At 57.6% G+C, this 15,351-nt stretch overlaps 2 protein-coding genes across 2 annotated transcripts; one reads left to right on the top strand and one right to left on the bottom strand.

Moving 5' to 3' along the window:
* Window positions 1-409: 409 nt before the first annotated feature.
* LOC135187100 (deoxyribodipyrimidine photo-lyase-like) lies at window positions 410-4,266 on the bottom strand. Its single transcript, XM_064165498.1, has 10 exons — window positions 4,046-4,266; window positions 3,708-3,957; window positions 3,368-3,513; window positions 3,047-3,229; window positions 2,709-2,867; window positions 2,178-2,376; window positions 1,936-2,088; window positions 1,537-1,658; window positions 1,287-1,446; window positions 410-1,102 (listed from the first exon to the last, which is right to left on the bottom strand). Exons 2-10 carry the CDS (start codon window positions 3,934-3,936, stop codon window positions 948-950), a joined length of 1,506 nt encoding a protein of 501 aa, XP_064021568.1. The 5' UTR covers window positions 3,937-3,957; window positions 4,046-4,266; the 3' UTR covers window positions 410-947.
* A 118-nt stretch (window positions 4,267-4,384) lies between these two features.
* LOC135187101 (mucin-2-like) lies at window positions 4,385-13,371 on the top strand. The gene is made up of 6 exons (XM_064165500.1): window positions 4,385-4,652; window positions 5,829-6,443; window positions 10,041-10,400; window positions 10,600-10,716; window positions 11,030-11,115; window positions 11,350-13,371. The coding sequence occupies exons 1-6, from the start codon at window positions 4,577-4,579 to the stop codon at window positions 11,422-11,424; spliced, it is 1,329 nt and encodes a 442-aa protein (XP_064021570.1). The 5' UTR covers window positions 4,385-4,576; the 3' UTR covers window positions 11,425-13,371.
* The last annotated feature ends 1,980 nt before the right edge of the window (window positions 13,372-15,351 follow it).

Below are 15,351 nucleotides of genomic sequence, written 5' to 3'. Positions count from 1 at the left end.
CCCCATGGGGGTCAGTGCTGCAGTGCCTGCTGGGCCCTGGGGCTGGGAGGAAGCAGGATGCACAAGCTGATGGCAAGGGGCACTGGGACACAACTGCTGCAACTGGTAATGCATTGTCAAATGTCAGTGGAAGTGAGTTATTGTCACCACCCCTTGACTAACCCATCTCTTTCATGGCCTCCCCTTTTCAAACTGCCCACTGGGCTCAGAGCAGGAGGTACAACCCACTGAGTAAGGGGCTTTCTGTAATGCCTATGTCCTTCCTAAGCCTGGCTTTGCTGCTGGCAGAGGGCCCCAGGGGCATGGCCTTGGCTTCTCTATCCCTGCTTGCATCCCTGGTGCATGCAGCCTGCCTCTCCCCTCGCAGCAGTGCTGTGCATCACCCCATAGACACCACGGACACAGGAGATGTGAACTGCAAACTTTAAAACAGCTGTTGATGGATGCATGTGCAAGTGCAGCTCATCACTGGCTCTGCAGAGAGCGGAGCAGAGCTTCCTTGCAGGCAGCACAGCATGAGAAGACAGTCTTTGGAAGGATTTCCCCAGAAAAGATCTGCTCAGCCTAAACGTAAGCTGTGGTTAGCAGCAGCTACAGTGACTTAGGCTTACTCCTGAGCATGGTGGTTATAGAAGAGGTTTCTGGCAGGCAGGGGCATGCTGAGATTGGGCTGGGCTTTCACAGTCACCAGCAAACTCATGACGACAGGGGAGTCCTGCATGGCCTTGTTGGGGTCCAGCAGTTCCCTCACCAGGGCAGTTTGAGCAGGGGGTAAGAGCAGAGAACGACCTGCAAAGCCCTGGGGCTTGGTGCTGTTACAGCAAGCCCCCCCAGCAGTGGCTCGGTGATCCCTGGCTGGGGTATAAGGTGCAAGCTGGCATCTTGGCAAAGGCACGCCTTGCATGCAGCAGAGAGGGGCACGGGCACCTCAAAACACGCTCTGGCTGTCACTGGGAGAGCGTGCAGGGGGCGTAACGGCGCTCGAACTGGCCCACGTCGAACTTGCGCTGGCAGCCGGCGTAGTTCATGTAGCGGATCTTCCCGAAGATGGCCCTCTCTGGCCAGCCCTGGTCGTGTATGCCACAGATAGACCAGAGGCAACCTGCCAAGCATGGGCACGGAGCATCAGCTCTCCCCTTTGCTCAGAGGCATCCAGAGAGCAAGTGGGATGTGGGTGCAAAGTAGGACAGGCCGAGTTGCCTGCAGTGAGCACTTGCCCATCCCACCGTGGCCTTGCCCATCGGTAATAAGACACTTCCCCACTGTCCCCCTATCCTGCAGCTTACCTACGTATCCATTGGGGTCCCTCCCATCCAGCTCGTAGCGGTCATTGAGGTAGATTGCAAACTGCAAGGCCTCCTCAGGGGAGCGAGTCCACTCCAGGATCTTCTTGGCCCAGTACATCCGCAGGAAGCCGTGCATCTTGCCCTCTCGGACCATTTGGAGCTGGGGAGCCACAGGGGTCAGTCTGTGCCAGCTCACCTCTTCCCCTCACTAAAAGGCTCAGCATTTTGCAGGTGAGGTACAGTGCACTACCTGGGCAGCGTTCCAGAGTGGGTCATGTGTGGCCCCATGCTCCAGCTCCTCTAATTTGTAGAGGAAAGGCCTCTTGTCTTTGACATGGAGCTTCAGGGTAGTTTGTGCCCAGTCATAGGCACCTGTGAGCAAGAGAGATGAGAAGCAGTGCTGAGCAACCTGCTCCTACAGAGCCACGAGGAAGGGATGGAGAACTAAGCTACTAAGGACACCATGCCCAAGTCACCAGACTTGAAGAGAGCATCCACCAACTCCTGTCCTACCTCCAAAAGGTACCAAATGACAGCATATTAGTGCCCCTGTGGCTCCTCTCCTAGCAGAAATGGGATTGCCAAGTTGGGATGACAAGTTGGGTACCAGGCTGGTCCCCAGTGTTGCCTGTTCAATCCAGGGCACTACCTTGCACACTGTCGTAGTTCTCATTGTAGTAGCAGAAGTTTTCAGCCAGCTCCCGACGCACCACAGCCTCCTCCACAAAAACATCCACTGACTCCTTGTACTTGTCCCGCTGCTTCTGCACCTCCAGGATGGCTCTCTGGGTAGAAACCTGGCCTGGGCACATGGAGAGGGCACCAATCAGGCTGCCAGTCCAAGCTACTGTGCTTGCTCCTGCTGCAAAGTGAGAAGCCTGGCATGCTCACCGAAGTGGAACCATGGGGACAGGTTGCTGAGTGCTGCCTTATTGGGGTCGTTCCGGTGGGAGCCAAAGGATTTCAGCCTCTCTGCAATGAAGGACTGCAGCATAGCCAGCCCTGCAGTTGTGCCAGGGGTTGCCCACTCCACCTCCTTTACGGTGTGGTCCACCTGCAGGCTGGAATAACAGACCTCCCAAGCGATGGGCTGGGTGGCCACCAAGCAGTGTGAGCACATTTACAGATGCTTTTCAGCTAGGGCTGCCCTGAGTCATATGCCCTGTGGATGTGGCCAACCAGCAAGTCCCCAGCTCATGCCAGCCTCCTCCTCTTAACCAGCCCTGCATAGCAGAGATGTGAGGATTGAATGATGAAGTGGGAACCTCCCTTCCCCAGGGCTTCCACATCTCCACACCACCTGCAAGTGACCTTAGAGAGGTCACTGTCCCCATCCTCCGCCATACCCTCCCAGAATCACAAAGTACCTGTGAGACTGGGTGTGGCCACACAAGTGGATGTGGAAGGGTTTCCTGCTGGTACCTGTGCCAAGCAGGAGGAGGTATATGGGTGACGAATGATGGGAGGGAACTCAGTGAGGAACTCAGGGAGTTGAGCGTGGATCTTGCCCCGGATGGTCCTGGCGCTGTACTCCTGCTTGGGGGAAGCAACCCAGCAGGGCACGATGTTGTGGGCATCAACCTAAGAAGCAAGGCCATGGAGAGTGTAAGCAAGGAGAAGCAAACTGTCCCTATGACACAGTACTTATGTTCCCTGCTCAGGTCAGTCCAGCACACCTCTGCAGACATGACACACAGGAGACACGTTTCTCCCAGGTCTCATCAGCCAGAGATTTCCCTTCCCAGAGTGTGAGCACCCACCTGGGCAAATGGCACATCTTCTGGCAACCTCTCTTTGACATCCTCCACCCACTGCCGAGGAAGGCGGAGGGGGCAGAAGTCTGTCACCAGCCCACCCACACCGTGCTCCACCACAAAAGCAGGCAGCACATCCTTGGCATAGCCCAACAGCAAGTGGAAGGGGATGTTCAGCTCTGCACACTCCTGCAATGAGGGGGAAAAGGTTATGAGACGATTCATGCCTCTGCAGTCCACATCCCACCACCATCTGCTGAAGAGACGGAAACATCTCCCTGCTTCTCCCAGAGCCCTGTTCAACCCACTGAGGATATCCATATATACCTTGGCCACCTCCTGCAGGCCCCTCAGCATAAAACCGTAGTGGCGGATGGTGGCGCCCAGGAATTCGGGGACCAGGCAAAAGCAGACGTGCAGGGGCAGCTCCTGTTTGAGGGCCAGGCGCTGGGCGTAGAGGAAGGCCCAGTTATCTGGGGAGAAAGCACACGGGCCAGAGCTGGGAGAGGATGCTTTGCTGAAGGGATGGAGTTTCACAAAAGGAATCCCCCACAGCACCCCCCTGCAGAGGGCAGACCAGCTCCAGAGCCCACCATGGGAAGGGACCAAGGCTTCTGCCACCCATGGAAGCTCTGCTTCCTGGACCACTCCACCAGCTGGTTCACACCTTGCACACGCTGGTCCCGGGACATCCAGTAAAGGATGCACTGGGCATTCTCCTTCAGATCTGAGCCCTGCGAGACCAAGCGAACCCGCTTTTTGTTGTACTTGAACTCTCGCACGGACGGGGCAACCTTCCTCCAAGCCTCCTGCACCGCCTCCGTTTCCTCCTTCCTCCGACACACGCGGGCAGCCCCCGCGGCCTCGGCCTTGCGCTTCCCGAGCCCCCGCCGCATCCTCAGGACAGCACGGAGCAGCTGTGAGGGCAAACGGAACGGTGGTGAACTCCCGGAGCCCTGCCCACGCCCGCCTCCGGTCGCTCCAGATACCAGGGGCAGCAGGTACCCTGACGATCCTGGTCCTTGGGCCGCTCCCTGTCCCCGATACCCAGTCCAGTCCTGAAGCCTGAGGGTTGCTGCTGCGCTGGCCGCCCTGGTCCCCGGTCCTCTCCCAGCGCGGGGGGTGCGAGTGCCGTGCCCAGCCGGTCCTAGCCGGTTCTGGTGCCGGGCCCGGGCCCCCGGTCTCTAGCCGGCAGCCATGCGCCTTTCCCGCTGTTACACAAGCCGGGGGCGTGGCCACGCGGGGCCCACCCTCAAAGGGGCGTGGTGCCAGCACCCGGCCCCGCCCCCTACGCGCCAGGGCCGGGGCTGCGCCCGTGGCTCCAGCACGCCAGTATCGACGAAACACCGGCTCAAGGGAGGGGTGGCAGTGCCCGCCGGTGCCACCCCTCCCTGCCTCCTGGAACAAGGAAGCGTCTTCGGCCACCTTCAGCCGTCACTCGGTAGCCTCATTCCCCACCTGCTCCATCCCCTCGCCCGGTGTCTCCGGGTGCAGGACCCTATCTCCAGGTGGGCAGCAGAGGTGCTGGCTCTGGACATGGCTGGGCAGAGAGGAGCTGGGCTGCTTCTTCCTCTGTTGCTGCTGAGTCTTGACATGCTGGATTTCACGCTGGGTAAGGGATAAGCGGTGCTGTTCATGCGGTGGGTGGTGATGGTGAGTGGGAAGCATCCTCAGGGTGGTGGGTAGCCCTGGGGTGACTTCACCCATAGATGTGAAACACTGTGGGTCCTGTTCACTCTCTGATGTCTTAGCCCTTTCCCACTGAACAAACAAGGTTGCTCTTTGTAAGACAGGAATGGCATGCTGGGCTTTATTTCTTTTGCCTCTCACTCGTGTCTCCATCTGGGCAGAGAAGTCCTGGGTCTCATCTGGTCCTCCTTGCTGAACCTTAGTCACTGCTGGGCTCGTTGCCTTTGCTATGGCCTGCCTAGCAGCAGCAGCAGCCCTGCCTGGATGATGGTATCACCAGGACGTTCTGTTCCTGAAAAACTGCAAATGATAGCCTGATGTTGGCAGTTGACACAAAGCAAGAGCAAGTGTTGAGCTGTGCTCAAGGAGTAAACCTGAAGCTTGCACCTCCTGCAAGTCTCAAGATACAGCAATGTCCCCTCCTCCTGCATCTCTCAACCCCTGCCCCAAGCTTTCATGGTTCACTGCACATTTGTAAAGACGTGCCCATGAGCTGGACTTTGTACCTCTCCGCCCCCACTCTGTGGGGCTGGTTCCCCTTCTCCCATTAATTGCATCCAAAGCTATCAGTTCCTGACTGTCTGCAGCAGTGAGGTTTGTGTAAACTGCTGCTGCTGCTGTGGTTCCAGACCACCTCATGGTGATCAGTTACCATTTTATGGCCACCAGTTCCTGCAAGGCTCTTCCCTTCAGTCAAGTTTGACTTCTTCCAGGTATGGGTGAAGGTGGTGGAACAGGTCTTAGCACTGGTGCCCATGGCAATTTCTGCCCTGAGATAAGTGCCCATGGCTTGTTCGTGCTTTATCAGGCTGGGGGATTTACATGCCCCGCCTTGCTGGTGATCACATTGCCGTTTAGGATGTCCACGTGTTTGATCTATGGAGGGTGGTGGATCCCCACTGCTGATGGTCCATAGCTCGTGCATAGCTCCAAGAGGTCGTACTGGGGGTGCTGTGTTGTCCTACCTCCAGCACAGCCATGGACTCAGCCTTTCACTGCCATTCCTTGCACACCTTATTCTTCCACCTCTTTGCAAGGACCACCACAGATGTAACAGTGATCATTTCCCCAACTCTCCCTACCTTCTTGGCATTCACAGAGACCACAACAGTGCTGCTCACCACTGACTCCACCACTACAGCCACCATCCCTCCCGTCAGCTCTGAAACCTCCACTACAGAGGTGCTGACGGATGCCAGCACCGCAGCCCCACAGGCAAGGGGCAGTACAGCCCGCAGCACTTCTGGGTCTCCTGCCAGCACCACGGTGAAGCCTAAGCTCACCCCAGAAGGGCTGGAGTTCACCACTGGCACCCCGACTCCGACTCTCACGGCCATGACAACCAACTGTGTTGCCGTGGCAACCATCGTCACGTCTGTGGGGACCAGCATGGCTCCGGCTCTCAGCTCATCTGGAGTGGAAACGAGCCCGCCGCCTGCCCCGACCTCCTCTTTTCTCCCCTCGCCCTGGGTGGGCACCAGCCTTGGCACTAGCACCCGCCGAGGGCCAGCCGTGACCGCGCCACTCGACAGCACATCGCCAGGGCCCGGCAGCGCCTCTTCTCCCACTGCTGCCGCTGCTTCGGACGAGTCCTCCGCGACCCCGCCGGACATCGTTATCAGCACGGAGGTCCGGGGGAGCACCCCCGCACTCAGCCAGACGGTCAGGACCAGCCCTGGTACCACCATCCTGGCAGCCTCTGAGACGGCCGCCGGTGAGCGCAGCTCCCGTGCCCAGCCCGGGCGGGAATAGCGGCACCGAGAACCGACCGGGTCGAGAAAAGCGGCGCGGATTGGAGAGGGAGGGGGGGCGGGGTCTGGGGAAAGTCTGGCAGCCGAGGGGGCGGGATGGAGGGGGCGGGATGAAGGAGTCGGCCAGGCTGGTGCGGCTGTCCCCCAGCTGTCCCCTGCCTCTGTGGCTGCACCTCAGGAGTATGGCAGTTCCCCAGGAGTGTGGCTGTCCCCCAGCTGTCCCCTGCCTCTGTGGCTGTACCCCAGGAGTATGGCAGTTCCCCAGGAGTGTGGCTGTCCCCCAGCTGTCCCCTGCCTCTGTGGCTGTACCCCAGGAGTATGGCAGTTCCCCAGGAGTGTGGCTGTACCCCAGTTGTCCCCTGCCTCTGTGGCTGTACCCCAGGAGTAAGGCAGTTCCCCAGGAGTGTGGCTGTCCCCCAGCTGTCCCCTGCCTCTGTGGCTGCACCTCAGGAGTATGGCAGTTCCCCAGGAGTGTGGCTGTCCCCCAGCTGTCCCCTGCCTCTGTGGCTGCACCTCAGGAGTATGGCAGTTCCCCAGCTGTGCCCTGCCTGTATGGCAGTTCCCCGGGAGTGTGACTGTACCCTGGTTGTTGCCAGATTATGTGGCTGTAGCATGGCAGTGTGGCTGTATCCCGTCAGCACGACTGTACCTCAGGAATGTGACCACCCTGGCTGTTCCCTGATGTATGACTGTAGCCCAGCACTGTGGCTGCACCCTAGGAGTGTGACTACACCTCAGCAGTACCCCCAGACAGCTCTACTCTAGCAGTGCCCCTCCCTGCATGCTTGTGCCCCAGCAGTGGTGGTGTTTCCCAGACTTTTTACCTTGGGGCTACACTTGTACCCTGGCAATGTCCTTCTGCATGTACCTGTAGCTGACACTGAAACTGCACCCTGACCCTGTGCCCCTGCCACACATATGCCCCCTGGCAGTTCTCCTGGTGTCCAGATACCCTAGTAGAGCAATTGTATCCTGACAAAGTACCAGTACCCTGGCCTGACGCTGACAGCACAAGAGCACCACAGCAGAGTGGCTGTACCTTAGCAATGCCCTCCCCACATCTGTGCCCTGGCAGTGCCCCGGTGTACCTGCGCAGCAGCAGAATGGCTGTGCTCTGGCAGTCCTCCAGCATGCCCATCTGCCTGTACCCTAGCCCAGTGCCTTTAGGCACCTCCGACTCGTCTCGACCCTGACCCCGAGAAGAAGGAAGTGGCTCTGTCTGTCAGCAGCACGCTTCATCCGTGACATGCGGTAACACGGGGAAGTGATGGCTGTACAGACAGCCCAGGGGACAAACCCTGGGCTTGGAGCACGCCCTTCCTGAGCGCTGCCTATTCTCTCCCAGCGCCCCGCGCTCAGAGCAAGCTCTTGTCTCCTGAAGGCGTTGGGAGCCACTGCCGAACACCATCCCGTGGCAGGGTGCAGAGCTCCCTGCCAGCCTGGCTGCTTTTCTGGTTTTTTTCACCTTGTCACCGTCCCCTTGGCAAGCAGAGAACCTTCTCTGCAGCAGTGGTGGCTCTGCCTGCTGCTCGTGGGGCCAGACATACAGCTGATGTCAATCGGCATTGTGCCTAGCCCTGGGAGTCTCTGTGTTGGGTGGAAACCCCTACTTCACTGCCAACACCTGGGGAGTAAAAGGACCCACCTGGATGCTCCTCTGCTCGGTGAAGGTGACCTGGAAACCCCAGTGCTGGGGTTGTGGTGAGTGCTCGGAGCGCTGCTTGCCAGAGAGGCATCAGCTTCCACTTGCCTGGACATGGCTGGGCAGAGAGGAGGGCTCCCCCTGTTCCTGCTGCTGAGCCTCGCTGTGCCACGCTTCACTCTGGGTAAGGGCTGAGTGGGATGCGATGGTCTTCGTGGGGTGAGTGGGGAGCATTGTTCCCCTGGGTGCTGGGGTTCTACGCCCACAACAGGCAGATATTGGGTGCAGAGAGTGAAATGCTGTGCATGCTGTTTGCTACATGGGAAGGAGAGTTGGGCTTCCAGCCCCTCCTTTGTGTGAGGATGAAGCCCTTCAGTGCAGACGCCCACCTGGACACGGGCTGGAATCAGACCTTTGTCCTTCTTCACATTATTATTTAACCAGCTGCTGCTTTCATCATCTCAGGCTGTTGATGCCTGCTGGGGGCTTTGGGATTTTCTAGCGAGGATGGCTGAAAGCAGCCAGTAGCTCGTGGCTTGGTTCTCCATCCCCATGTGGACAGAGCTTCAGACTCACTTGGTTTGTTTTGGGTTCACCAGGGAATCCAGCCTGGCATCTCAGAGCTGGAACCTCAGAGGCAGCCCTTGGCAAAGGCCCAGGCAGACAGGCTGCTTTGTGCATCTTTTTGGAGGGGGTCACAGATGCCTGTGCTTCCCCAGGGACAGCAGGCTGCCAGGCACAGAGGCTGTGCGTGCAAAGAGGACAGCCCTCCTGCATCCCTCAACACAATGCCCTCCCCACCCCAACCCGAGGAGCTTTCATGGGTCACTGCACGTCTCCAACTCACTCTGATCTGCAAGCTGGGATTCGTGCCTCATTGCCCCCCCTCTGTGGGGCCGGCTCCCCCGTTCCCATTATTTACACCCAGCGCTATCAGTTCCTGACTATCTGCAGCAGAGAGGTTTGTGTAAACTGTTGCTGCTGCAGTTCCAGCCTGTCCCTTGGTCACCAGTTCCTGCAAGGCTCTTCCTGTCAGTCGAGTCTGTCTGACTTCCTCCAGGAACGAGTGAAGGTGACGGAACAAGTCTTAGTGCTGGCACCTCCAGGAGTTTCTGCCCTGAGACCAGCAATGCCCATGGCTTGTTTGTGCTCTGTCAGGCTAGGGCTTGATGTGGCCTGCCTTGCTCTGATGCTCATCCAGGGATCTACATGTTTGATCCATGCAGGATGGTGAACTACATGAGAAAGAAACTGACATGCTGGAGTGTGTCCAGAGAGGGGTAACAATGCTGGTGAAGGGTCTGGAGAACAAGTCTTATGAGGAGTGGCTGAGGAAACTGTGGTTGTTTAGTCTGGAGAAAAAGAGGCTGAGCAGAGACCTTATTACTCTCTATAGCCACCTGAAAGGAAGTTGCAGTGAGGTGGGGGTTGGTCTCTTCTCCCAAGTGACTAGTGATAGGACAAGAGGAAATGGTCTCAAGTTGCACCAGGGGAAGTTTAGATTGAATATTAGGAAAATTTTCTGCACTGGAAGAGTAGTCAGGAGTTAGGGTAGGCTGCTAGGGAAGTGGTGGAGTCACTGTCCCTGGAGCTGTTTAAATACATGTCGACAGAGCACCTTGGAACATGGTTTAGTGGGCATGATGGTGGTGTTGATGTTTGGACTTGATGATCTTAGAGGTCTTTTCCAGTCTTAATGATTCTGTGATTCTGACACTCCATGGCTGAATTATAGCTGTGGGCCCCTCAGGGAAGTCGTGCTGGTGGTATTTCTGTGCTGTCCCCAGCACAGCCATGGTCTTAAACTTTCACTGCTAGCCTTTGTGCACCTTATTCTCTAAGCTCTTTACAGGGACCACCACCACAGATGTGACAGCAACCATGCCCTTGACTCACTCTACCTCCCTAACACCCACAGAGACCTCAGCACTGCTGTCCACCACTGACTCTACCACCACAGCCATTATCCCCTCCTCCAGACCTGCAACAGGAGCCTCCAACTTGGAAAGGTCCAGCACATCCATGGGGAACGACAACACCTCACCTTCTACACCTCCTTCCACCACACCAGCGCTGACAACTGCTTCAGCTGAGCCCTTGACAACCCCATCTGACACAACAGAGGAGCCCAGGACTGGCATGACACTCCCCAGGAGCAGCCCCACTTTTAGCCAGACAGGAGGGACCATGGCCAAGACCACCCCTGGCATCTCCACTCTGACCTTAGGGACTACCCTGGGCACCCTTACAGAACCTGTAACTCCCAGTGCAGCCACAGGTGGGTACAGCCATGAGATGTCAAAAGGGCAGGAGCATGGTCAGGCTAACAAATCCCCATGGGAATGCTGAGCTGTACTTGGGTGGCTTCATATAGGTGACTTTGTGTAGGTGGCTTCATTTAAACTCAGTCTGTCCCTGGCTGTAGCAGCAGCCTCCTGCATCTGCAGGCAATGCTAACATAATGTTGCTTTGCTCAGGCACGGAGCCCTCTTCCTCCACCATCGACTCAACCCAGACCACAGAGCTTACCCTCAGCAACCCTACAGACCTGCCAACGACCCCTCCTGTTTGCCCTACCATCACACCCAACACCAGTAAGTGCAGTGCCCCACAGACATTTCCACCCCCCAGGCACTGGTGGCTTTGGGCTTCCAGGGGCCAGTGCAGGGAGTCTTGGAGCCCCACTGCTTTTGCTGTGCTTTCAACATGGGGGCGTTTGTGCTCTGTGGGACATGGGGTTTGCTGTACAGATGGAGGGCTTTTCTCCAGGCAGTGCAATGCCCACGACATGATTAACTTGGGATAGATCCTGCTTCTGTTCCAACTATCCTGGGGAGAGACTTCCAGATCCTTTGGTGCAGCCCAAGACTCAAGGGCAATAACCAGAGACCCTTTATTTGTCCCTAGGTGCATCTCACCTCTTTCTGTCGCTAAGGATAACTGTCCCTCTGGACCTGGGGAACACCACAGTGCAGGAGCTGGTCTTGTCCAAGGTGAGGTGTGCCAGAAGAGGGTGCCACTTTGCATCTGTCAGCCACAGCCTAGCCAGATGGGGCAAGGGTCAGTCAGTGGGAGGGGAACATCTGGGCTTCACACTGAATGTCACTTGGAGCCCTTTCAGTTGGAGAGGAGACTCTGTTAGAAGTGTTCCAGGCTCAGGCCCCTCCTAGGTGGGGAGCAAGGGGGACCCTCTCTGACATGGTTTGACGATTGTCTTCTCCCCCCAGCTCCGCCAGGACCTGCAGACAGCATTCCCATGTGCTGGCTTGGCAGTGGAGTGGCGAGGGCAGAGGAGGACCTGACTGCTGCTGCTTGCCCAGCTGGCACTGATGTGGACTGACAAGCCTTTGGTTACAGTTCCTTATTCCATGGAAATGCAGCCCTTTGGAGCAACCTGTACTGCTTCCCCTTGAACCTGGGTTCCCCTGTCCTCCACTCTGCACCCCCAGAGGAGCCCAAGTGCTCCCTGTGGGCTGGTGTGCCCCTGCCCCTTCTCACAGCCTGTCTGTGGAGCCTGAGTCCTCCCACAACCCTGCAGCAGACCCGACTCACACAGTGGCACTCTCCCACTGGTGCTGCTATGAGGCTGGGAGGAGGCAGACCCTGCGGTGCTGGGCATTTACAACTGGGACTGAGCTGGCTCAGCCATGAAAGTCACCCTGGGGACTGAGAGATGAGACACCTGGATCCCTCAGTGCTGCTGTGCCCAGGACGTTCAGGGGCTCGGTGAGAGTGACCTCCAAAAATTTGCATCCCAGGGAAGCTATGAAGGTCTTTCAGAGATGCTCCATGGCAACTCCACATCCAGAGTCGGCCAAAATGGGTGGCTCTGGGAAGGAAACAGGAGAGGAAAAGAGTCTCCCTCTCCCATCTGAGTCCTATGCTGGGGCCAGCTGAGCTCCTGAGCCCTGCAGTGCAGAGGGCAACATCAGAGCCCAGCACAACAGCTCTCCCTGGCTTGCCTGGGGTGCTGCTGACAGAGGAGCACACCCATGCAAGTATGGGCAGGGCAGCAAAGGGAAATCCCACATTTTCTGTGGCAAAGATGACTTCTTTCCAAGCTGCCTGCCCTGATTTTCAGCTTTGCTGTCTAGCAGAGGTACCAGCAAGGAACACCATCTGAGTCCCAAAATCTTCACAGCTCAGAGAGGGGCTCAGAACTGTCCCCTTCTGGCAGGGGCTGCTGAAGATACCGTGGAGGACAGCTTAGCACCCCAACAGGCTGAGAGTCCCCAGTTTGGTGCTCTCTGCCCCATGACACCCCACAGCTGCCGGGGCAGCTGCATGCACCATGAGACTGTGGAAGTCCCATAGGCTGTGCTCCTTCCCTGTGTTTTTCCAGTCCCAAGCTAAAGAGACGGCCGCAGCGTCTGTCCCCCTGCAGCAAAGTCATTTATTAACTGATTAATTAGCCAGATAAAATCCAACTGAAGCAATTATTAGCCTAAGCAAGTCACCTCTCTGGGAGATTGAAAACTGAAATCATTAGCAAAGTAGCTGTGTTGCTTGTTGGGTTATTTGCGGCTAAACCCTGCTCCTCGCTGGCAGCCTCTGCTGTCTGGGCACGGGGAGGGCTGTGAGGGGGTGCACGGGGCTGTGGGTTGGCAAGCCTCTTGGTCTTCCCCAGTTGTCACCTATCTGGGAAGGAGTCAGCAGCAAACAGGATGGGGGAGAACACCCCGGGATCGTCCAGCTGCCTGCTGGCTTGCAGGGGCTTGCAAAAGCTGGGCTGGGGCTGGAAACAGCCCAGGATGCTCATCAAGATGCTTCACTTGGGACACCGCTTGCAGCCCAGGGTTGCTCCTTTGCTGCCTGGCTTTAAGGGGCTCGTTGGAGCTGCTGGCACCAAGAAAGGTCCCTTACCACCTGCACAGGGAGCTGGGGAGCGAGGCAAAGCCTGCTGGAAGGGGTTCTCGTGCCGGATGCCTGGCGATACGCTGGGAAAGATGTCCTCGTGCTCTGCCTACGCCTTGGAGCCAGGCCAGGAGTCCTCCCACACTGCATCCCACTGAGCTGCTTTCTCCGGCTGTTGAATCCATAACTTCAGGCCCTGGGACATGGCCAGGGGCCAAGGTTGGGGTAATGGAGCCAAAATGCGTCACAAAGGGAGGAAAAGGTCCTGAAGTGCCGGGATGAAAAGGTGACCGGGGCACTTGCTGTCCCCTTGCCGGCACAGCTGCCTTCCACCGTTATCACGGTCGGAGGGCAGCAGGGGGAGGAGACGCTTCAGCCCATCTGAGCTTTCGTGGTCCCAGCCTGGGAGGGAGAAGGACGTGGTTGGAGGACATGGCTTCCATGGGCATGAGGGACACCACCCAGGCTTGGGGGAAACAGACCTCTGACAGGCTCCTGACACTGCCCATGCTCTCTGTACCTGCCATCCTTCACGATGCTGACCACCACCTTCATCCCATGGCTGCTCACCTGCCACAGACCCCTGGCCAGAGAAGACTTGAGAGGTTGGATCCAGGTCCTGCTGCTTTCCCGTCCCCAAAATAATTTCTCATCCTCTTCACTGTAACTTACTATCCAGAGAGCAGACCCTGTTCCCAGCACTGTCACTTTCAGAGGGCCCAGCAGCATTGTCAGGTGTGTGTCTCAAGTGTCTTGTGACTCAGGTGTTAATTCCAGTGTCCCACTCACTTTCACCCCTGCCAGTGGCTATAGCCTGGCTCCTGCTTTCCTGCAGGAGGGTGTTGCAACACACCCATCTTGCCAAGTCATCCAGAACCAGTGGGGTTGATGGATAACCTGGTTCACCACCACCACCACTGCTGAGCCCTCTCCAAATGCCCTTGCCAGGAGGCCAGAGCAGTGCCAGTAAGAGATGCTGGGACTTCTGCAGGGCTGAAACACCCAGCCTATTAATTCCAGGAAGGCTGATAAGGCACCATTCTGGGCCATGTTGTGTTGGATGGTGCAGAGCCCCTGGGAGCCAGGATTCATGACATTACCCCTGTCTGCATGCTCCTGAGGGGTTCTGGTGCCCATACGATGCTTCAATTACTGATAACTGGGGGTCTTCAAGGAAAGACTGGATGAGGCACTTAGTGCCATGGTCTAGTTGATTGGATAGGGCTGGGTGCTAGATCATCCGATCTTGGAGGTCTCTTCCAACCTGGTTGATTCTATGATTCTATGATTCAGAACTGCAGAGATAGCTGCAAGTGACAATTATCCTTGCAGGACCTGGTGGCTTGCCAGGACCTTGGTCTCCAGTATAGCTGGTGCAGGAAGATCAAGGAAAAACCCCTTCCCAGCATAAAAATAGGGCATGATCAGCAAAAGATGACACCCATGGGGGCTGCAGGCTTTTCTGGGAGGTGTGCTGGCACCAGAGCAGAGGGACAAGCTTGTTTTGTCACCCATGTGACTCTGCTGGAGTAGCAGCCATGGCTTTTGGGGACAGCATTGGCAGGAGGCACAGGTATGAGGGTCTCCAGATGATGCTGGTCCCAGGAGACCGTGGGCAGGACCTGGGAGTGAAGTGGGCTGGGAGCTGTGTCACTTTCCCCTATGCCGAGCAGCACGTTTGCAACAGCCCCCGTGGTTCCCACCACGGTTTGCACCTCAAACGCCAGCTGGAGCAGCTCCCTCGAGTGTCAGCACATATTCCCTGTCCGGCTGGCTTCCCAAAGCGATCCGGCGCCGTCAGCACGGGCGGGAAAGACTCTCCCACGGCAAGTTTACACCCCTGTAATCCTCCATCTGCCCAGGTGCGGCGGCCGCTCAGGTGGTCTCCGGCTGGGCGAGCTGATGGCGATCAGCAGCGCCGCTTGCCTGCCCCTGACGCGCTGTCCGCCCCCGGCTGCGCCCCCACGCTGGCATTCCCAGTGCGCAGGCGTTCATTTGTTCCGGACCAGCAACCCTCTGCCTTGGGTTACTGCCTCTGCCCTGCTCCTGCCGGGGGGAATGCGTGGGCTTACAGAATGGGGTTTCATTGGCCGTGACTTGCCCCCCTCCCCCCGGCACGTCCCCTGTCGTTGCTGCCTAGCCGGTGGGTCGGGGTGCCACTCGGTGTGCCCTGCCGCTGCCACCTGCCCAGCGGGGGCCAGCTCCGGTGGGACATTGCGTACTGCCTAACACCCCTAATAACTCTTTACAGGAGTTGCCCGGGGGCATTAGTGGTTAAGAAGCATTTAACTGATTACAAACCCCTGTAGTGGCGGAGGTTTATGTAACGCTGATCGCAGGGGGAGCTGGCAGCAGTTTTCAAGGGGAGTGGGAAT

Source organism: Pogoniulus pusillus, chromosome 26 (assembly GCF_015220805.1).
Source record: "Pogoniulus pusillus isolate bPogPus1 chromosome 26, bPogPus1.pri, whole genome shotgun sequence".
NCBI lineage: Eukaryota > Metazoa > Chordata > Aves > Piciformes > Lybiidae > Pogoniulus > Pogoniulus pusillus.
Note: the sequence above shows the minus strand (reverse complement) of the source record. Positions and strands in the feature narration are given on the sequence as shown.